Genomic DNA, 24,297 nt, shown 5'->3' with positions numbered 1-24,297 from the left:
TGAGCAACCCATACACTGCGCACCTTCCCCTGTAGTAGATTACTGTCATCAATCTTACAGGAAATGTACGGACCTGGCGGCCATAGAAGTGCAGCCAAGAACCGGAGAAAGCCTCTCTGGTATAACATAGGCAAATGTACGGCGACTGCGGCAGCGGAAATAGACACTTCTGCGGAGAGAATTTCTAGCAGAGTATTGGATCCATTCATCAACCTCAGAATTATAATTGGCATTACCTTGTATCTACGCGGGACAATATTAATGGAATCATCAATGGAGTCAGATCTATGGAGGGAGGGGGCGACCGCCTGATTCTGGCACTGATCTAAGGATGCATTATAAAAGGGTCTAATAGTAGAGGCTGGTTAATAATGTCATACTACATATTTACTGCAAACCTTAGCTCCAAATATCCTGTACAGATATAAAGTAAAATGAGAACATTATACCTGCAGTCCCCACTAGGACAGGTCTATAATAAGTGTGTATGCAGCGAGCTCCCCCTAGTGGTGACTGCAGACAGAATCTTATCATGTATCTCTGTATAGAGGGAGCTCCCCCAGTGGTGGCTGCAGACAAGATCTTATCATGTATCTCTGTATACAAGGAGCTCCCCCTAGTGGTGGCTGCAGACAGAATCTTATCATATATCTCTGTATACAGGGAGCTCCCCCTAGTGGTGGCTGCACACAGGATCTTATCATGTGTCTCTGTATACAGGGAGCTCCTCCTAGTGGTGACTGCAGACAGGATCTTATCATGTATCTCTGTATACAGGGAGCTCCCCCTAGTGGTCACTGCAGACAGGATGTTATCATGTGTCTCTGTATACAGGGAGCTCCCTCTAGTGGTGGCTGCAGACAGGATCTTAACATGTATCTGTATACAGGGAGCTCCCCCTAGTGGTGGCTGCAGACAGGATCTTATCATGTATCTCTGTATACAGGGAGCTCCCCCTAGTGGTGGCTGCAGACAGGATCTTATCATGTATCTCTGTGTACAGGGAGCTCCCCCTAGTGGTGGCTGCACGCAGGATCTTATCATGTATCTCTGTATACAGGGAGCTCCCCCTAGTGGTGGCTGCAGACAGGATCTTATCATGTATCTCTGTATACAAGGAGCTCCCCCTAGTGGTGGCTGCAGACAGGATCTTATCATGTATCTCTGTGTACAGGGAGCTCCCCCTAGTGGTGGCTGCACACAGGATCTTATCATGTATCTCTGTATGCAGGGAGCTCCCCTAGTAGTGACTGCAGACAGGATCTTATCATGTATCTCTGTATACAGGGAGCTCCCCTAGTGGTGACTGCAGACAGGATCTTATCATGTATCTCTGTATACAGGGAGCTCCCCCTAGTGGTGGCTGCAGACAGGATCTTATCATGTACTGTATCTCTGTATACAGGGAGCTCCCCCTAGTGGTGACTGCAGACAGGATCTTATCATGTATCTCTGTATACAGGGAGCTCCCCCTAGTGGTGACTGCAGACAGGATCTTATAATGTATCTCTGTATACAGGGAGCTCCCCCTAGTGGTTGCTGCAGACATGATCTTATCATGTATCTCTATACAGGGAGCTCCCCCTAGTGGTAACTGCAGACAGGATCTTATCATGTATCTCTGTATACAGAGAGCTCCCCCTAGTGGTGGCTGCAGACAGAATCCTTAAGCATCTTTGTATATAGTGAGCTCCCCCTAGTGGTGGCTGCAGACAGAATCTTATCATGTATCTCTGTATACAGGGAGCTCCCTCTTGTGGTAGCTGCAGACAGAATCTTATCATGTATCTCTGTATACAGGGAGCTCCCCCTAGTGGTGGCTGCAGACAGGATCTTATCATGTATCTCTGTATACAGGGAGCTCCCCCTAGTGGTGGCTGCAGACAGACTCTTTAAGCATCTTTGTATATAGTGAGCTCCCCCTAGTGGTGGCTGCAGACAGAATCTTATCATGTATCTCTGTATACAGGGAGCTCCCTCTTGTGGTAGCTGCAGACAGAATCTTATCATGTATCTCTGTATACAGGGAGCTCCCCCTAGTGGTGGCTGCAGACAGCTACCTCAATATCACTGATCACGGCACTGTGGCCAGTAACTGGCAGCTAGAATCACGTGTCAAAATGAAACGTCATTGAACAGCAGGGGAGAATCGTTGCAGTATTAATGTGGACTTTGAACGAACACTGCAATTTTTTCTCCTCTTTTTTTTAAACTTTAATTAAAGAAATTGTTTTAAAATATTATTGCAATTAACAAATCTATTTCTTCATTGTACAATCTATTTCTAATGAGGGAATCAGTTCCCATCTACCTTTGTGCCCCTGTGTCTGGTCCCACAGATTCGCTCACTGTTCCAACGGAGAAAAGCAAAAAACACTTCTGTAATGATTTTTTTTTTTGACAGCTGGTCAGGATTTGTAGAGGCGAGTGGCTGACACATTGATAAATGACCGGGGAGAAATAAATTCAGTTTTCCGTCAAATCTGACCCTGTCATTCAAATGAGCGGCGCCGGCTCTGGGGACAGAACCTGATAATATGCTTTCTAATCAACAGACTTATAAAATATGTATTTCTCCATTACGGCCTAACGTGCTCATGAAAAATAAATAGCCCGATGTAGCAAAAAATACTGATCAGGCGATTTGCGGCAATGACTTCATTTTCTCATTGCGGAACTTACTTTCCTCCACCTAATCTCCTGGATATTACAATCATTAGCCATATACAGTTATTCATCTACATGTTTATTTATCTGGCATCTATTTTATTCATTATCTATCTATAGTATAAACAAGTCATATTTATTGATCTCATCTATCTACAGTATCCATGTAGTTAGATACGGTATGTATCCATTATCTATCTAGCTTCTGTCTCATATCTCTGAATCACCTGTCCAGGCTTATGTGCACATCAGGTAATTATGGTAACCCAGCGCACACCTCTGATATCATCATGTCTGGATCTTCCCAGGCCTGCTCATGGGGAAGTGACCCGCCAGAGTATTCAGGTAGTTTGAGGTTTGCTGCTACCATACAGTTGGGGCCAAAAGTATTGACATCCCTGCAATTCTGTCACATAATACTCAGTTTCTTCCTGAAAATGATTGCAAACACAAATTCTTTGGTATTATTATCTTCATTTAATTTGTCTTAAATGAAAAAACACAAAAAGAATTGTCCTAAAGCCAAATTGGATATAATTCCACACCAAACATAAAAAAGAGGGTGGACAAAAGTATTGGCACTGTTCAAAAAATCATGTGATGCTTCTCTAATTTGTGTAATTAACAGCACCTGTAACTTACCTGTGGCACCTAACAGGTGTTGGCAATAACTAAATCACACTTGCAGCCAATTGACATGGATTAAAGTTGACTCAACCTCTGTCCTGTGTCCTTGTGTGTACCACATTGAGCATGGAGAAAAGAAAGAAGACCAAAGAACTGTCTGAGGACTTGAGAAACCAAATTGTGAGGAAGCATGAGCAATCTCAAGGCTACAAGTCCATCTCCAAAGACCTGAATGTTCCTGTGTCTACCGTGCGCAGTGTCATCAAGAAGTGTAAAGCCCATGGCACTGTGGCTAACCTCCCTAGATGTGGACGGAAAAGAAAAATTGACAAGAGATTTCAGCGCAAGATTGTGCGGATGTTGGATAAAGAACCTCGAGTAACATCCAAACAAGTTCAAGCTGCCCTGCAGTCCGAGGGTACAACAGTGTCAACCCGTACTATCCGTTGGCGTCTGAATGAAAAGGGACTGTATGGTAGGAGACCCAGGAAGACTCCCACTTCTTACCCCGAGACATAAAAAAGCCAGGCTGGAGTTTGCCAAAACTTACCTGAAAAAGCCTAAAACATTTTGGAAGAATGTTCTCTGGTCAGATGAGACAAAAGTAGAGCTTTTTGGGCAAAGGCATCAACATAGAGTTTACAGGAGAAAAAAGAGGGATTCAAAGAAAAGAACAAGGTCCCTACAGTCAAACATGGCAGAGGTTCCCTGATGTTTTGGGGTTGCTTTGCTGCCTCTGGCACTGGACTGCTTGACCGTGTGCATGGCATATGAAGTCTGAAGACTACCAACAAATTTTGCAGCATAATGTAGGGCCCAGTGTGAGAAAGCTGGGTCTCCCTCAGAGGTCATGGGTCTTCCAGCAGGACAATGACCCAAAACACACTTCAAAAAGCACTAGAAAATGGTTTGAGAGAAAGCACTGGAGACTTCTAAGGTGGCCAGCAATGAGTCCAGACCTGAATCCCATAGAACACCTGTGGAGAGATCTAAAAATGGCAGTTTGGAGAAGGCCCCCTTCAAATATCAGGGACCTGGAGCACTTTGCCAAAGAAGAATGGTCTAAAATTCCAGCAGAGCATTGTAAGAAACTCACTGATGGTTACCGGAAGCGGTTGGTCGCAGTTATTTTGGCTAAAGGTTGTGCAACCAAGTATTAGGCTGAGGGTGCCAATAATTTTGTCTGGCCCATTTTTGGAGTTTTGTGTGAAATGATCAATGTTTTGCTTTTTGCTTCATTCTCTTTTGTGTTTTTTCATTTAAGACAAATTAAATGAAGATAATAATACCAAAGAATTTGTGTTTGCAATCCTTTTCAGGAAGAAACTGAGTATTATCTGACAGAATTTCAGGGGTGTCAATACTTTTGGCCACAACTGTATAGCTGGGCACTGCCACACTCTACTTCAAGTGTGTCTCCTGACAAATCCAGCTCCACTATTCCACATGCTGCCCAGCATATCCATCTCTACTGTTCCATGTACTGCCCAGCATATCCATCTCTGCTGTTCCACGTATTGCCCAGCATATCCATCTCTGCTGTTCCATGTACTGCCTAGCATATCCATCTCTGCTGTTCCACGTATTGCCCAGCATATCCATCTCTGCTGTTCCATGTACTGCCCAGCATATCCACCTCTGCTGTTCCACGTGCTGGCCAACATATCTAGCTCTGCTGTACCTTACTGCACCATCAATTCCGGTCCGTGGTGCTCATCCTGAGCTACGACATCAGGTGAACCATAAGAAAATCTATACTTCAAATATCCATATAATAATGTATTTTTTATTAGTTATCTATTATTTTTCAATGTATATTATATCCCTTTATCTCTCTCATATTTATGTGTCTGCCTAATATCTAATTTCTATAAATCTCATTTATCAATCTTATCTTTTTATCTCGTATTTATGTCAATGTATTGAAATATCCATAAAATGAATCTAAAGATTTTATATTTGATAAAAATTCTCTCTTTCTCTGTGTCTTCATTTCCTATCTAGTTATGTCTACATTATATTCTCTTTTTCTAGCTCCCATGCTCTGATAAGCAGTTTTCTTAGCGTTTGTCATCTACTGTAAGAAGTAATATAGGCGTTAAAATCAGGGGAGTATCACAAAAGCCGCAAGAGATGAAACATAAAATCTAGAAAAATAAACAAAAAATACATAGAATGGAATATTATAGATAATAAAAAATGGAAGTGCTTTATGACACAGCCCATTACCTCTATCATTACAGAGAATGGAAGCCATCAGTCAGATATCCCTCTCCTAACCGCCATCACATGATCTCACCTCCTCTGCAAGTCCTGGAGACGTTCCCTGTAATATTGCTTCTCTGTGGAGTATAGTATTCACCCTCTTGACATTTTTCATGCTTTGCTACCTCACAACCTGGAATGTCACTGGTGTTTTTAGGGTTTGCATCAGTTCATGTAAAGAACAAGCCAAGAACTGTGAACATTTGGTTTCCTTTTTCTTTGTTGTGAAGCAAATAACAAATAGTACAAAATAACTGTAAACTTCAGTTTGCATAATTATTCACCCCCTAAAGTCAGTACTTTGTAGAGCCTCTTTTTGTGGCAATTACAGCTGCAAGTCTCTTTGGTTAAGGCTCTATGAGCTTTTCACATCTTGCTATAGCAATTTTTGCCCATTCCGTAAGGCAAAACTTCTCCAGCTCCTTCATGTTAGATGTTTCCTCTGGTGAACAGGAATCTTCAAGTCTGACCACAGATTCTTCATTGGATTAAGGTCTGGGCTGTGACTCGGCCACTCCAGAACATTTACATGTTTCCCCTTACACCACTCGAGTGTTGCTTTAGCTGTATGTTTTGGGTCATTTTGTTGTTGGAAGGTGAACCTCCGTCCCAGTCTCAAATCACTGACTGACTGAAACAGGTTTTAGTCAAGAATATCACTGTATTTCGCACCATTCATCTTCACCTCGACTCGGACCATTGTTCTTGTCTCTGCTGCCAAAAAAAATTCCCACAACATGATGCTGCCACTACTGTTCACTGTGGGGATGGTGTTCTTGTGGTGATGAGCTGTGTTGGTTTGGTGCCAGACAGAGTGTTTACCTTGGTGGTGAAAAAGTTCAATTTTGGTCTTGTGTGAAATCAGGATCCATTTTGTCTTCTCAGTCCCCATTTTATGATCTAAATCTATCACGCAGAACTTTTCCACAGAAACCTCCTCCCCTACACATTCCAAGTCTCTGAGATTCTGGATCAAACCAGAAACTTAGACACTATCCCTGAATCCCACAAAACAGTTTCTTGCTTGTTGGCGTAAAGCCCTCTCTGGGGTGTATGTAAACCCCACCCACATGTAACTAAAGTGGAATCTTATGCTGGACACTACGTGTGCGTGGACTGAATTGATCCTCCGAGCTCGTTCATCATCATACCTCTAATGTGGCCTTGCACATCAACTCCGGTGGTCCCGTTGTGCCCACAGTCTCATCTGACCACACCACCTTCCTCCATATATTTGGGGAGTCTCCCACATGTCTTTTGACAAACTCAAAACGAGCCTTACAATTTTTGTGCAATTAAAGGATTCTTTCTGCCCACTCTTCCATAAAGGCCACCTCTATGGAGTGTACGGCTTATGGTGGTTGTATGGACAGATATTGCAGTCTCTGCTTGGGAACTCTGCAGCTCCTTCAGGGTTACCTTTGGTCTCTGTGCTGCCTCTCCGATTAATGCCCTCCTTGCCTGGGCTGATAGTTTTGGTGGGCGACCTCTCTTGGCAGGTTTGTTATGGAACCATGTTCTTTCCATTTGGTTTTTAACAGGGAGAAATGCAAAGTACTACATCTGGGCAATAAAAATGAAAAAAGCATATATAGAATGGGAGGAATAGGGCTAAGTGACAGCACATGTGAAAAAGACTTGGGTATACTAATAGATCACAGGCTGAATATGAGTCAACAGTGTGATGCAGCAGCAAAAAAGGCAAATGCAATTCTAGGATGTATTAACAGAAGCATACAGTCTAGATCACGTGAAGTCATTATTCCCCTCTACTCCTCTTTGGTCAGACCTCATCTGGAATATTGTGTCCAGTTTTGGGCACCACATTTTAAAAAAGACATCAACAAACTGGAGCAAGTTCAGAAAAGAGCGACCAGAATGGTGACCGGTCTGCAAACCCTGTCTAATGAGGAAAGGTTGCAGGATTTGGGAATGTTTAGTTTGCAAAAGAGAAGACTGAGAGGAGACTTAATAGCTGTCTACAAATATCTAAAGGGCTGTCACATTGTAGAAGGATCAACTTTATTCTCATTTGCACAAGGAAAGACTAGAAGCAATGGGATGAAACTGAATGGGAGGAGACACAGATTAGATATTAGAAAAAACTTTTTGACAGTTAGAGTGATCAATGAGTGGAACAGGCTGCCACGAGAAGTGGTGAGTTCTCCTTCAATGGAAGTCTTCAAACAGAGGCTGGACAGACATCTAACTGGGATGATTTAGCGAATCCTGCTTTGAGCAGGGGGTTGGACCAGATGGCCCAGGAGGTCCCTTCCAACTCTACGATTCTATGATTCTATGATAATGGATCTAATGGTGCTCCGGGAAATCATCAGAAATTGGGAGATTTGTTTATAATCCAACCCTGACTTGTTCTTAACAACTTTGTCCTCGTGGTGTTGTTTGGAGATCTCTTTGGTCTTCATGGTGTTGTTTGGAGATCTCCTTGGTCTTCATGGTGTTGTTTGGAGATCTCCTTGGTCTTCATGGTGTAGTTTGGAGATCTCCTTGGTCTTCATGGTGTAGTCTGGAGATCTCCTTGGTCTTCATGGTGTCGTTTGGAGATCTCCTTGGTCTTCATGGTGTAGTTTGGACATCTCCTTGGTCTTCATGGTGTTGTTTGGACATCTCCTTGGTCTTCATGGTGTTCTTTCGACATCTCCTTGGTCTTCATGGTGTTCTTTCGACATCTCCTTGGTCTTCATGGTGTTCTTTGGACATCTCCTTGGTCTTCATGGTGTTCTTTGGACATCTCCTTGGTCTTCATGGTGTTCTTTGGACATCTCCTTGGTCTCCATGCTGGTGTTTGGTTAGTGGTGCCTCTTGTTAATGGTGTTGCAGCCTCTGTGGCCTTTCAGAAAAGGTAAAGTGTATATACTGACAGACACGTGACACTTACAGTAGATGGCACACAGGTGGATGTCCTGTCACTAAGCATGGGACTTAAGAAGGGAATTGCTTGCACCAGAAATTTTTAGGGGTTTTGTTGTAAAAGGGGGGAAAACATATGCACATCCCAATTTTTAGTTCTTTGATCCCATAAATTTAATTTATTCCAAAGATTTTTCTCACTTCACCAACTTAGACTATTTAGTGCTGATGGATGCATCACACACTAATCGGATTACAGAAATATTTAAAACACAGGTTGCAATGTAAAAAAATAGATAAAAATCCAATGGGGGTGAATACTTTTGCAAACAACTATCTAATGACTCAGTATTATGCATCTCTTTAGGGATTATAGCTACCTGGGACACATTTTCATCTGAAAAAATCTGCAACAAATCCTTACCTAGTTTCTCAGGAATATTCTGCAGATTTCCTACAATGGGTGAAATCCACTGGGAAATTCAGCTGCAGATATGACATGTTCAAGTTTTAAAATCGACTTCCGTGTAGATTCTGGGTGGATTTAATCCACAGAAAGCTTCTCTTCCTCAATACTCACACTGTAATAAGCTGCAGATTTCCTACCAGTAAAATTCAGGCAGAAATTTAGTAGAATATCTGATACTTGTAACCGTACCCTGAAAGGGAACCTGGACCCCCAGCCAGTACCCTAAAACATCTGAGAGACATTTTTAGAAAATCTCTCCCGGTAGCGTTTCTTGATAGAATTTATTTTGACTTCCCCTTTAAGAAGATACAAGTTCTTATTCCCCGATAGAAGGGAGGCACGCTCGGCATCGCCCGCATCTTCTCTATAAGATTGGAATCTTTTCTCCATCTCTCATTTTGTTCAGGTTCTTTATTTCCTACGCGTTCCACCAAGACAACAATGTCATCTTCCCTCCGTGTACTGAGGCTCCGCAAAAGGTCAAACGCTCCAATACATCGAGCGCTGAAAAATAAAACTCTCCGCTGCATGGAATGAGGGAAGCGCGGTGATACATATTCATTTACAGTATACACCTTACAAATGTAACACGTTCTCGAACGGATTTACAAAAAAGGGAAACCACACTGAAAAAATATCGGCTGCCTCTTAAAGATACGGCGCCAAATGTGTTGTATTTAAAGGGCACAAAGAAGTACCCGACTCAGATATCCGGCCCGAGAGCTGTAGAGGAGAGGCACTTAGAGAAGCTGTCACTCTGGAGGATCCTGCCTGTCCATGTGCTACGTAACTGGCCGTCCCGTTCACTTCTCCTGCACCCACCCTTCTTCCCTCAGCGGTAACAGCTGAGCATAAGGGGTTTCCTGAAGCAATCAGACAGGCTGGACTCGATATAAAAAGAGGCATATCCCCTTTAACGAACTTTTGTTGGTTTTCTAGAATAAGATCAGGTCTTGTCCTCCAATCCAGAGCCGCGTGGTGCAAAAGCGATATCTGACAAATTAGTAGAGAACGGTCAACAAGGAGGTCAAAGGTAAGCAGAAAGGAGCTGGACTCTAATTGCAGATTTGTCTGTGAATGGAGTAGAAGATAATACCATTGTGTTAACCTGCGATGCAAGGTGAGCTGAGACTAATAACGGACTTCTGCCTTTTGGGGTTGCCCAGTTTGTAGTATGGTCCACTTGGACATAAGTGGCGTTTTATATGCTGAACTTCGTTGTGAAAAATTCTGGCATGTTCCTCTTGTTTCTTCCCTGCTTTTCCTTGCTGGTTATCTTTAAGTCTATTTTACACGTGTGCACCTGTTTACATGTTTTATGCACGTCATTGTGGGCAGGGTTTTGGGTTTCCAGATATTTGGAGATTATTCATCAGTCACTGCTGCAAATGTACTCAGTGCCCTACTAGAGTGATGTACCTCCTTTTTTATTTCTTATTTTCCCTGCAGATTTTGTAAGTAGCCAAAAAAGATGCAAATGATGAATAAGGCCAAAAGTTTATTGGCATTTTCACCAATATATCAAATACTGTGGGCCCGATCCATTGTTCAAGGGGGAGGGGGGGTTAAGTCACTTTTCTTTTTGTCTTGGGTATCCGTTCATGTTCTTTGTGCCAAAACGTTGCATGTTCTGCTGAAAATTTTGCCAAAGTTTGTGCAAAAAAAATCAAGGTGCACATAAAGTCACTCTGGGGTGTGGGAATGGAGTGCACTTAGTATAGAGAGCGGCAGCGGTAACTAAGCCCCGGCACTGACTGACATCTGGATCTAAAGCCGACTGCTGGCAGTCAGTCGCGGTTACAGCCGCTGCTCTCTATACACAAAGCGGTGACTGAACTGGAGCCGTCCCAGTGACTGAAGCGTGAATGCTGCCGGGAGGAATAAAGTTGCGGGGATGCAAATACCGGCGCCGGGCAGGTTCACCACACTATTAACCTGCAGATGAACCTCCTATGTGCAGGTTAATAGTGTTTTTTTCATGTGAAAAGTTCATTTAAACAAAAATGTTATGACTTTTTAAAAACATACAATTCAAGAACTGTCCCGATGAGATCAGGAAAACAAAAACCATGCCCAAATGATAAACATTAAAAAACCATAGGCGAACACATAACAGACTTTAAAAAGCCGCAAATTAAATTAAGAATTTAGCGTAATTCAAAAATAGCCTAAAAACAACAAAAATTAAGGCCAAAAAAAAGGTGTAAATGTAAAAATTAATGGAGACCACAGTTTTTGTCGCTTTTGTTATTTTTTTTCCACTGAGTTATAAAGTAGGAATAAGTTGCACTATCCCTGCAATAAGCTTTAAAATGTCAAACATTAATCTTCAACTGCACAAAAATAAAATTAGACAGATCTGGTGCTGCTCAAGACCCTGGAGTACAAATGTGCAAAAACACATTGCAAAATTTTGAAAAGCTGCAAATTATGAATAAGACTAAAACAAATAAAAAAAGATGTAACCAAGTAAAATAAACCTAAGAAAAGGACACAAATGATATAATGAATAAAGGTGGAAATTTAACATTTCAAAAGATAGGGTAGGGGAAAAAGAAAGTCAGCTCACCACCGCATGCTGGTCTGTAATGGTGGAAGTCCTCTGCACGGAACCGCCCCAGTCCAGGGCGTCAGCAATCAGCAGAAAAAGAGAAGAGAGGTGCTCCAGCGATGAAACAATCCACTGATGTATTAAAAACAGTTTATTTGCTTTTTAAAAACATGAAAAAACAATGTGGGTAACACAAGATATTTCTGCCTCTTGTGTTACCCACATTGTTTTTTCATGTTTTTAAAAAGCAAATAAAAAACTGTTTTTAATACATCAGTGGATTGTTTCATCGCTGGAGCACCTCTCTTCTTTTTTTCTGCTGAAATTTAACATTAGGACAAATTTTACACCATGAAAAGGGGGCAAAAGTGCAATGACAAATCAGCCCCTGTGAGTGATCCCGACCTTCCTGCACCACAAACTCCAGATGTATGCTAGACTTGTTGCCTGTGGTTTTACTTAATATCGCACCCGTGCTATTGTGTCTCACCAACGAGATGCAAGAAAGCCCAAGTGTGGCAAATAAGCCCTTCAGCTCTGCTACATCCATAGGCTGAAATGGCTCTATATTGATTGTCCAGCACAGAGTGTAATTTGGGCCCTAATATCCCCATCTATGACAGGGTTAATCGTCTTCTTTTTTCCCCGATCACACGGACACATTCACAATTTGCTTATTTCCCATTTAATATTTCAGCACCTCCCCCTCCGCCGCCCCTGATGACTCCGCCGGGAATGAGTGGTGTCCTGGTGATAATAATGACGTTACATCGCACTTGGAGCTCCGCATCTCCGGGGGAGAGATATTCATCTGATTGTATCCGGTGGTGATTTGCATACAGATATTAATTAACATATATTACAATATATTTGTTTATTGTTCGGTAGGTGCAGCGGGCCGAGGGTCGGAAGCACACAGGATAATACACATTGCTGCAGACAAGTACTATCACCTACTACCAGAAAAAGATATTCAAGGAGTTGTCCAATTTATAAAAACCCATTTCCATGCTCCCTGTTAAAAAACTCAAAATTGACACAGAAGGGGTCCCTTAATAAGATCCAAATTAGTTGCATAGAGCGTCTCTTTCTGGACGACGTGTCCTCTCCTGCATTATACACAACTCATTGATAGGAATGGACACAGTGCAATGCTTCATTTCTCCAGTGGTGGCGCTGCAGGTAAATTGCACACTTACTGTCAGGTTTGCCTTCGGATCACAGCTGATCGCTGGCGGTTCCAAGATACTTTGTGATCAAATTGTTGTCAAAGACTCTAACAGTTCAGGAAAGGAAAACCCAAAGAAAAGTCCAAAAGAAGAGAACCTCAATAGTCCCTTCATGATTGGATGATTTTTGAATTTTTTGCGCTTTTGTTTTTTTTTCTCCTTTTCTTCAAAGAGACATTTTTTTTAATTGCTCCACCGACAGAGCCGTATGGGGGCCTGTTTTTTTGCTGGATGAGTTGTCGTCTGGGCAGTAGCTAAGCTCAATAAACACCGAGTGTAAATGTGTGATTTGTAGTATCAGAGGGGTTAAAGAGCTTGAACAAAAAGAAATGATAAATTAGCCATAAGCGACACGACCGACCTGATCGGATAGTCATAGAGCAGCTCTTTATACCGTCCAAAAATCAGCACGGAGATCGGGGGCAACTAATCGCAGATGAAATGTATTACAGGGCGGCCCCGCAAATCTGTCACCAATATGTAACCGATCCATGTCCTTATTTTACTTCTACTTCGATCTTTATCTGTCTCTTTCCTTCTGCTGCCGGTCTGAGATCTGACAACTGAAACCCAACAAGAATCAGAACAGGAAATTGGGGGTGGCAAGGTATTTCCACTGTAGATTAAATGTACCGCCTGGCGCCAATTCAAATAAAAATAAGTCCTGGAGTCACCAGTCTGGTGAACGATCTATCGATCACTCTCTTTAGAAATTCTGTTTTACATCAGTCGCATTCTATCTTTATACATTTGTTTCCTTCTTTCTTTCCTAGCTCCTCCCTACAATTCCTTCCTGCCTTCTTTTCTTTCCTACTATCATTCCTTTCACTTCTCTCCCCTTCCTTTTCCCTCACTCTTCTTCCTTCCTTTCAGCCTTTCACCCCCTCTTTATTCCATTCTTCCCTCCCTTTCTTCCATAAATCCTTCCTTCTTTTCTCAATATTTCCTTCCATCCCCTTTCCTTCTTCTCTCCTTTTCTTCCATCACTCGTCTCCTTTTCTACCTTCCATCCTTCTTACCTTCTTTTCTTCCTTCACTCCTTTTCTTCCTTTCATCACTCCTTCCTTCTTTTCTCATTTTCTTCCTTCCTTTCATCACTCCTTCCTTATTTCTCTTTTCTTTCTTTCACTCCTTCCTACTTCTCTCCTTTTCTTCCATCCATCCTCCTCTAATTTTCTTCCTTCTATCGCTCCTTCCTTCACTCCTTTTCTTCCTTTTATCACTCCTTCCTTTGTTTTTCATTTTCTTCCTTCCATCCCTCCTTCCTTCACTTCTTCCTACTTCTCTCCTTTTCTTCCAGCCATCCTTCTCTTCCTTCTATCTCTCCCTCCTTCTTTTCTCCTTTTTTTCCCTTCCTTCCATCCCTCCTTCATTCACTCCTTCCTACTTCTCTCCTTTTCTTCCTTCACTCCTTTTCTTCCTTTTGTCACTCCTGCCTTCTTTTCTCCCTTCCTTTCATCCCTCCTTCCTTATTTCTCTCCTTTTCTTTCTTTCACTCCTTCTTCTTCTCTCCTTTTCTTCCTTCCATCCCTCCTTCCTTCACTCCTTCCTACTTCTCTCCTTTTCTTCCAGCCATCCTTCTCTAATTTTCTTCCTTCTATCTCTCCTTCCTTCTTTTCTCCTTTTCTTCCTTTCATCCCTCCTTCCTTCACTCCTTCCTTATTTCTCTTTTTCTTTCTTTCACTCCTTCTTCTCTCCTTTTCTTCCTTCCTTTCATCCTTCCTTCCTTCACTCCTTCCTACTTCTCTCCTTTTCTTCCTTTCCTGTGTCCATACATGATTACCATCACGTGTTATACCTCGGGGTTTGGGGCTTGTTCCCCTTCCCCATAGATATTCTTGGAGGAATAGAGACTGAGTACCAGATGATGATGATGATGATGATGATGGGGACGGCAGGGATGTGGCCACCCTTCCTCCAGCACAATACAAGTGTCTGGCAGCCTCCAATGTTGCAGCTTGGAGAGGAGCGGCTGCCGCATGCCTTGCCCATTAGATAGCATTATCTCTGCAGAATGCCAATTCCTCTCTCTTTGTGTGGTGCGGGCCTCTCACACACGGGATTTTAATAACCATCACGCTGTGCTATGAATCCATAATCAGAGCTGAAAAGCAGAGGAAGCAGCAGGACTAGATACTTCCATTATTACTCTTCCGAGAAGCAGGCGGCAGAGATAGTGCGCAGATCATAGAGAGATTACAGGATCTGAATGGAAATGAACAATTGTTTCTTCTTCTATTTCTGCCGCGTCCTCATAACTAAGAGGATTGGGGCGTTCAGTGTCATATATGAGAGGGGTACAAGGGAGGACGCAGTGCGACTAATAGGACCCGGCCCCCATAGTCAGACACATTATTGACACGTGCCACAAATAGATAGTGTTACATATAATATCTATAGAAACAATGTATCTAATATCCATGGGCGGACACACCACTGATGCCACAAGGGATAAGAGGGCCCATAGTCCCTGCAGATTGGACTACAAGGGGCCCAATATCCTTCATGCACAGAGGTTCTGTCCCCGTCCACCCCTGCTAATATCTATCATTGGTCTATCCTTCAATCTAATGCTATATCTACATTTCTAGTCCATATGTATCACGTTTCCATTAGCCATCTAATCATTTTTGGTTTCTGAATCTCTTAACCAAGATCGTATTGGATTTTTTGGCAAGATCTGTAAACTCCTCAACACGCAGATGGTATTTCGTGAAACGCCACTTCAGCTGCCCATCTCACTACGTCAAAGTGTTTGGCAGCAGGAAAAAACACAAAATCAGCATGTTAGCGGTGAGAATAATGACGGACGCGCAGCGCTGATTTGACCCTTTAGTAACGGTTACAGTTTGAGGACAGCGACTCTTCTGGTGATTTTCGGCCTTGTTTCTTATTCCTGCCTATTGGGGACAGTGGGGAATTGGATGGAAGCTTCGGCTCCACTTCTGCGGATCTTCTATCTTGTCTACAGTCGTTACATTTTTCCCCTTTGTGATGTCCACTCACAAGAATCAAGACCCCTATTGATAATCTCTTGCTATCTATCAGACTGGGCCATGACCTTTCCCCTATTGGGCGGTATCACTGCCATACACGGAGTTGAGCTTGTAAAGGGGAATCTTAATTTGGACAGCATCTATTCAATGGCCACTTCGATCAATGACTAGTCACAGTTGTTTGTCACTACAGGCTCACCATTCTGGGAAGACGATCACAATGACCCTAAAATTCATCCAATACAAATATCTATTCACTCTGGGCTGTGCTTTCCTCTAGGCGGCATTTAGTGGGAGGCGGCGTAGCAGCAAATATAATTTACTTCTCCAGCACCCAGCTGAACTTGTTGCTTGATCGGGTGAGTTGTTTTTACCTGCTTGCTGTGACCTACCCTAATGATGACTGTATAAATATATATGTATTGTGCTCCCCCTAGTGGGGGCTATATAAATATATATGTAGTGAGCTCCCCCTAGTGGGGGCTGTAAAAATATATATGTAGTGAGCTCCCCCTAGTGGGGGCTGTATAAATATATATGTAGTGAGCTCCCCCTAGTGGTGGCTGTATAAATCTGTATTTAGCTCCCCCTAGTGGGGGCTGTATAAATACATATGTAGTGAGCGCCTCCTAGTGGTGGCTGTATAAATCTGTATCTAGTGAGCTCCCCCTAGTGGGGGCTCTATAAATTTGTATGTAGTGAGTTACTCCTGGTGGTGGCTGTATAAATCTGTAGGTAGTTAGCTCCCCCTAGTGGTGGCTGTATAAATCTGTATGTAGTGAGCTCCCCCTAGTGGTGGCTGTATAAATCTGTATGTAGTGAGCTCCCACTAATGGGGGCTGTATAAATCTGTATGTAGTGAGCTCCCCCTAGTGGTGGCTGTATAAATCTGTATGTAGTGAGCTCCCACTAATGGGGGCTGTATAAATCTGTATGTAGTGAGCTCCCCCTAGTGGGGGCTGCATAAATCTGTATGTAGTGAGTACCCAGTAGTGGTGGCTGTATAAATCTGTATGTAGTGAGCTCCCCATAGTGGTGTCTGTATAAATCTGTATATAGTGAGCTCCCCCTAGTTGTGGCTGTATAAATCTGTATGTAGTGAGCTTTCTCTAGTGGTGGCTGTATAAACCTGTATGTAGTGAGCTCCCCGTAGTGGTGGCTGTATAAATCTGTATGTAGTGAGCTCCCCATAGTGGTGTCTGTATAAATCTGTATATAGTGAGCTCCCCCTAGTGGTGGCTGTATAAATCTGTATGTAGTGAGCTCCCTCTAGTGGTGACTGTATAAATCTGTATGTAGTGAGCTCCCCCTAGTGGTGGCTGTATAAATCTGTATGTAGTGAGCTCCCACTAATGGGGGCTGTATAAATTTGTATGTAGTGAGCTCCTCCTAGTGGTGGCTGTAGAAGTCTGTATGTAGTGAACTCCCCCTAGTGGGGGCTGTATAAATCTGTATGTAGTGAGCTCCCACTAATGGGGGCTGTATAAATATATATGCAGTAAGCTCCCAATATTGGGGGCTGTATAAATCTGTATGTAGTGAGCTCCCACTAATGGGGACTGTATAAATATATATGTAGTGAGCTCCCCTAGTGGTGGCTGTATAAATCTGTATGTAGTGAGCTCCCCCTAGTGGTGGCTGTATAAATCTGTATGTAGTGAGCTCCCCCTAGTGGTGACCATATAAATCTGTATGTAGGGAGCTCTCCCTAGTGGTGACTGTATAAATATATATGTAGTGAGCTCCCCTAGTGGTGGCTGTATAAGTCTGTATGTAGTGAGCTCCCACTAATGGGGGCTGTATAAATATATATATGCAGTGAGCTCCCAATATTGGGGGCTGTATAAATCTGTATGTAGTGAGCTCCCACTAATGGGGACTGTATAAATATATATGTAGTGAGCTCCCCTAGTGGTGACTGTATAAATCTGTATGTAGTGAGCTCCCCATAGTGGTGGCTGTATAAATCTGTTTGTAGTGAGCTCCCCCTAGTGGTGACTATATAAATCTGTATGTAGGGAGCTCTCCCTAGTGGTGACTGTATAAATATATATGTAGTGAGCTCCCCCTAGTTGGTGTTGGAAATATTATAATATTAAAAATTGGAAATATTGTAAGCATATATTTCTGAACCAAGATAAAATATGGTCCTTCTGCACCATCACAATAAGATGTAGCTCACAGTAACTGTCTAAATATGGCCTTACACTTTAGAATGGGTGATTACTCACATGTAGACTCAGCGCTCACACAGGTACGCTTGGCGCTCACACAGGTACGCTCGGCACTCACACAGGTACGCTCGGCGCTCACACAGGTACGCTCGGCGCTCACACAGGTACGCTCGGCGCTCACACAGGTACGCTCGGCGCTCACACAGGTACGCTCGGCGCTCACACAGGTACGCTCGGCGCTCACACAGGTACGCTCGGCGCTCACACATGTACGCTCGGCGCTCACACATGTACGCTCGGCGCTCACACAGGTACGCTCGGCGCTCACACATGTACGCTCGGCGCTCACACAGGTACGCTCGGCGCTCACACATGTACGCTCGGCGCTCACACATGTACGCTCGGCGCTCACACAGGTACGCTCGGCGCTCATACCGGTACGCTCGATGCTCACACAGGTACGCTCGGCGCTCACACAGGTACGCTCGGCGCTCACACAGGTACGCTCGGCACTCACACAGGTACGCTCGGCACTCACACAGGTACGCTCGGCACTCACACAGGTACGCTCGGCACTCATACCGGTATGCTCGATGCTCACACAGGTACGCTCGGCACTCATACCGGTACGCTCGGCGCTCACACAGGTACGCTCGGCGCTCACACAGGTACGCTCGGCACTCACACAGGTACGCTCGGCACTCATACCGGTATGCTCGATGCTCACACAGGTACGCTCGGCACTCACACAGGTACGCTCGGCACTCACACAGGTACGCTCGGCACTCACACAGGTACGCTCGGCACTCATACCGGTATGCTCGATGCTCACACAGGTACGCTCGGCACTCATACCGGTACGCTCGGCACTCACACAGGTACGCTCGGCGCTCACACAGGTACGCTCGGCACTCACACAGGTACGCTCGGCACTCATACAGGTACGCTCGGCACTCATACCGGTATGCTCGATGCTCACACAGGTACGCTCGGCACTCACACAGGTACGCTCGGCACTCACACAGGTACGCTCGGCACTCACACAGGTACGCTCGGCACTCATACAGGTACGCTCGGCACTCATACCGGTATGCTCGATGCTCACACAGGTACGCTCGGCACTCACACAGGTACGCTCGGCGCTCACACAGGTACGCTCGGCTCTGTCGTGCTCCCACTGCATCAACGCAATCCAATTCAATGGAAATCAAATCAGTTAAAAAATGTGCGTTACCTCATGTGTCTTTATGTTAATGTACCCGCCATGATATGTGAGAGGCCGTTGCTGCCATGTTGCCGGAGCAGGGACGCACTGGGCGCTTGTTTGCCCAAAACAGGAAAGCAGCTTGAGGAAATTGACTTCATTGATGAGACGGAGGACGACCAGGAACAGGAACACGGACACGGTGCTGACGGCGAGCATGGGCACCCTCTACAAGCAACAGCACGAGAGAGAAATGTTAGGCCGTAGAACACGAGGATTGTCTGACAAATATATCATGTTACACACTGCAGTTAGCTTCTTCTTACTCGAAAATGGCTGATAGCATCAAGCAACAGCAATAGCAAAGTGTCAAGTCAACGAACAAAACACTGGGATCCCAGGTCTTTTCTATGAGACTTTTGTAGGTTAATAGTCCCTAAACTACTGCTTTCCAGCTACTGCAAAACCATAACTTCTAGTATGCATTAGGGCATGCTGGGAATTGTAGTTTTGCAACAGGTAGTAAAGAGATCTGGATGGTATTACAAGGAAACACAAAGAGCGAGCATCCATATCATTCATTATGCGAGTACGGGTGTATGGTCTCACCAGGTGAGGTGGATCCACTAAGCCTCTGGTCCGGGATGGCAGACGGACCTCAGGCATTGGTGCAGCTTTCAGAGGACATGTGAAATGGTGAGGACTAGGACTGAGGCCTGTGGAGTCGGAGTTGGTATAAAATGGACCGACTCCGACTCCTAAAATATATAATAAATTGGGTACAGTAGTTCAATGCAGAATGTGCTGAATATTTTTTCATAGGAATTTGGGAAAGTTATGAAATGTCCTATAAATGACTGTTCTATTCCTGATCTAAGGCTACATTCACACACAGCGTTTTTCCTGCGTTTTTTGAGGATACGTTTTTCAGTTGCAAAAGAAGCTCAGCTTTTTAAAAAACCGCATCACCTGAAAGGTTTTTGAGCTCATAGATAATGTTTTCAATAGCAAAAGCAGATTAGAAATCTGCTCTATCTATATATCCATATCTGTCTATCCATATCGTATCTGTACCAAAAAGAATGAAAACTGGGTAGTACACAGACTAACACTCCTTTTTTTTAGCACCAGTCAGGTACACATCATAGCTGCCCAAAAGGACGCCCAGGACAGGCATTGCTCGTCTTCAGTAACACATCAACATCAATTGATAGTTGGAATAAATAGACTGCATTCATCACCACATCTTCTTAAGGTGCAGGCTTTATTTTCAAGTGTAGGGGTGTGCAGTATGAGGTTCTGCAGCAGCTGAGGTGTGCAGTATGAAATTCTGCGGAACAGTATGAGCTTCTGCCCCCCTTAGATTTGATCCTGGCTACGCCCATAGTGTGAATGTAGCCTAAGGATCTAGGCTTTATCTTAGCCGAGATAAGTCATAGTGTGTGCGTGTATGTGTGTGTGTATTATATATATATATACATACACCTACACACACACACACACACATACAGTATATATATACTGTATGTATATATATATATATATATATATATACACACACACTCACTGGCCACTTTATTAGGTACACCTGTCCAACTGTGTGTTAAGACTTAATTTCTAATCAGCCAATCACATGGCGGCAACTCAGTGCATTTAGGCATGTAGACATGGTCAAGACAATCTCCTGCAGTTCAAACCGAGCATCAGTATGGGGAAGAAAGGTGATTTGAGTGCCTTTGAACGTGGCATGATTGTTGGTGCCAGAAGGGCTGGTCTGAGAATTTCAGAAACTGCTGATCTACTGGGATTTTCACACACAACCATCTCTAGGGTTTACAGAGAATGGTCCGAAAAAGAAAAAATATCCAGTGAGCGGCAGTTCTGTGGCCGGAAATGCCATGTTGATGCCAGAGGTCAGAGGAGAATGGGCAGACTGGTTCGAGCTGATAGAAAGGCAACAGTGACTCAAATTGCCACCCGTTACAACCAAGGTAGGCAGAAGAGCATCTCTGAACGCACAGTGCGTCGAACTTTGAGGCAGATGGGCTACAGCAGCAGAAGACCACACTGGGTACCACTCCTCTCAGCTAAGAACAGGAAACTGAGGCTAAAATTTGCACAAGCTCATCGAAATTGGACAGTAGAAGATTGGAAAAACGTTGCCTGGTCTGATGAGTCTCGATTTCTGCTGCGACATTCGGATGGTAGGGTCAGAATTTGGCGTAAACAACATGAAAGCATGGATCCATCCTGCCTTGTATCAACGGTTCAGGCTGGTGGTGGTGGTGTCATGGTGTGGGGAATTTTTTCTTGGCACTCTTTGGGCCCCTTGGTACCAATTGAGCATCGTTGCAACGCCACAGCCTACCTGAGTATTGTTGCTGACCATGTCCATCCCTTTATGACCACAATGTACCCAACATCTGATGGCTACTTTCAGCAGGATAATGCGCCATGTCATAAAGCTCGAATCATCTCAGATTGGTTTCTTGAACATGACAATGAGTTCACTGTACTCAAATGGCCTCCTCAGTCACCAGATCTCAATCCAATAGAGCATCTTTGGGATGTGGTGGAACGGGAGATTCGCATCAGGGATGTGCAGCCGACAAATCTGCGCCAACTGTGTGATGCCATCATGTCAATATGGTCCAAAATCTCTGAGGAATGCTTCCAGCACCTTGTTGAATCTCTGCCACGAAGAATTGAGGCAGTTCTGAAGGCAAAAGGGGGTCCAACCCCTTACTAGCATGGTGTACCTAATAAAGTGGCCAGTGAGTGTATATATATATATACACACAGCACAGACCAAAAGTTTGGACACACCTTCTCAATCAAAGCGTTTTCTTTATTTTCATGACTATGAAAATTGTAGATTCACTCTGAAGGCATCAAAACTATGAATTATCGCATGTGGAATTATATAATTAACAAAAAACTGTGAAACAACTGAAAATATGTCTTCTATTCTAGGTTCTTCAAAGTAGCCACCTTTTGCTTTGATTTCTGCTTTGCACACTCTTGGCATTCTCTTGATGAGCTTCAAGAGGTAGTCACCGGAAATGGTTTTCACTTCACAGGTGTGCCCTGTCAGGTTTAATAAGTGGGATTTCTTGCCTTATAAATGAGGTTGGGACCATCAGTTGTGTTGTGCAGAAGTCTGGTGGATACACAGGTGATAGTCCTACTGAATAGACTGTTAGAATTTGTATTATGGTAAGAAAAAAGCAGCTGAGTAAAGAAAAACGAGTGGCCATCATTACTTTAAGAAATGAAGGTCAGTCAGTCTGAAAAATTGGGAAAACTTTGAAAGTGTCCCCAAGTGCAGTGGCAAAAAACATCAAGCGCAACAAAGAAACTGGCTCACATGAGGACCGCCCCAGGAAAGGAAGACCAAGAGTCACCTCTGCTGCGGAGGATAAGTTCATCCGAGTCACCAGCCTCAGAAATCGCAGGTTAACAGCAGCTCAGATTAGAGACCAGGTCAATGCCACACAGAGTTCTAGCAGCAGACACATCTCTACAACAACTGTTAAGAGGAGACTTTGTGCAGCAGGCCTTCATGGTAAAATAGCTGCTAGAAAACCACTGCTAAGGACAGGCAACAAGCAGAAGAGACTTGTTTGGGCCAAAGAACACAAGGAATGGACATTAGACCAGTGGAAATCTGTGCTTTGGTCTGATGAGTCCAAATTTGAGATCTTTGGTTCCAACCACCGTGTCTTTGTGCGACTCAGAAAAGGTGAACGGATGGACTCTACATGCCTGGTTCCCACCGTGAAGCATGGAGGAGGAGGTGTGATGGTGTGGGGGAGCTTTGCTAGTGACACTGTTGGGGATTTATTCAAAATTGAAGGCATACTGAACCAGCATGGCTACCACAGCATCTTGCAGCGGCATGCTATTCTATCCGGTTTGCGCTTAGTTAGAACATCATTTATTTTTCAACAGGACAATGACCCCAAACACACCTCCAGGCTGTGTAAGGGCTATCTGACCAAGAAGGAGAGTGATGGGGTGCTACGCCAGATGACCTGGCCTCCACAGTCACCAGACCTGAACCCAATCGAGATGGTTTGGCGTGAGCTGGACAGCAGAGTGAAGGCAAAAGGGCCAACAAGTGCTAAGCATCTCTGGGAACTCCTTCAAGATTGTTGGAAGACCATTTCCGGTGACTACCTCTTGAAGCTCATCAAGAGAATGCCAAGAGTGTGCAAAGCAGTAATAAAAGCAAAAGGTGGCTACTTTGAAGAACCTGGAATATAAGACATATTTTCAGTTGTTTCACACTTTTTTGTCAATTATATAATTCCACATGTGATAATTCATAGTTTTGATGCCTTCAGAGTGAATCTACAATTTTCATAGTCATGAAAATAAAGAAAACTCTTTGAATGAGAAGGCGTGTCCAAACTTTGGTCTGTACCGTATGTAATCGATATTATACAGTGTATTACATATTTACAATTTATTACAGTTGTGATGATCCAGTGTTGAATCTGGCGGTATTAAAAGCACAAAGTGAACTTTTTTTACTTTGGTTAAGTTCAAAGGTGTTTTGACTGTCCCCGGTGGTGGTGAGTGGTATCGCACCTTAGCTTTAGTTTTAGGTTAATGTGCACTTAATTATAATTCAGGTGTTGGACTCTATAAATGGGTCTCAGGGTGTTCACTCACTGCTGGTGATATTCACTGATTCATTTATTCTGAGTTTGTGAGAGCCTGGTGAAAGGATGGAGCTGAGGAGGAGTCCTGCGCAGCTTAGCCAGGGGGGACGTGTGTCAGCGATGGTGTCTGGACGAAGGGCTGGCATGGCGTGGTGGAGTCGCAGTGATGGTGTCGGCGGGAAGTGTCTGCATAGTCTGGTGGAGTGGCTACTATGGAGAGTGGCACTCACCATGTGGGACTTGGCTGCTGAGCTGGACTCAAGCATGCTTGACTTCGTGGCAGAAGCTGAACTCATCCTTGGGACTCTGTTGTTAAGCTGCAGCAACTGGTGGTGGACTCTGCTCCTAGGCAGCACTATGGTGCAGGATCCTGTTATGGTGATGGATCCGGGTGGAGAAGACGCACGCAGGTGGAGGGCTCTGTTGTAGGAGCATAAGCACAGAGCATAAAGCTAAGTGGTGTCCCCCTGTATTGTCTCTTCCCCTCATGTGTGTTATTAGTGCAGTGTTGGGATTAGTTTCCGCACCGACCTATTCCCTAGTGAGGGTTTAGGGTCAGGGCGAGCTAGGGCGTTGA

General features: G+C 44.0%; 1 protein-coding gene across 5 annotated transcripts in view; it reads right to left on the bottom strand.

Annotated features, from left to right (window-relative positions):
* ST6GALNAC3 (ST6 N-acetylgalactosaminide alpha-2,6-sialyltransferase 3) overlaps positions 1–24,297 on the bottom strand; it is a 426,930-nt gene that overhangs the window by 291,983 nt on the left and 110,650 nt on the right. For 4 of the 5 annotated variants that reach the window (XR_012220156.1, XR_012220157.1, XM_073544821.1 and 1 more), the window contains exon 2: positions 19,084–19,281. The exons of the other annotated variant lie outside the window; for it this stretch is intronic. Coding sequence is in view for 2 of the 4 variants with exons in the window: in XM_073544821.1 (XP_073400922.1) it covers positions 19,084–19,281 (198 nt within the window). In the remaining 2 variants the exon portion in view is untranslated. The remainder of the gene's footprint in view (positions 1–19,083; positions 19,282–24,297) is intronic. 5 annotated transcript variants of the gene reach the window in all.

This window comes from Dendrobates tinctorius, unplaced genomic scaffold, assembly GCF_039654945.1.
Source record: "Dendrobates tinctorius isolate UK_male_01 unplaced genomic scaffold, ASM3965494v1 ptg000138l, whole genome shotgun sequence".
In the NCBI taxonomy this organism is placed as follows: Eukaryota; Metazoa; Chordata; class Amphibia; order Anura; family Dendrobatidae; genus Dendrobates; species Dendrobates tinctorius.
The sequence above is the reverse complement of the archived record's forward strand: the minus strand, read 5'-3'. Positions and strand labels throughout refer to the sequence as shown.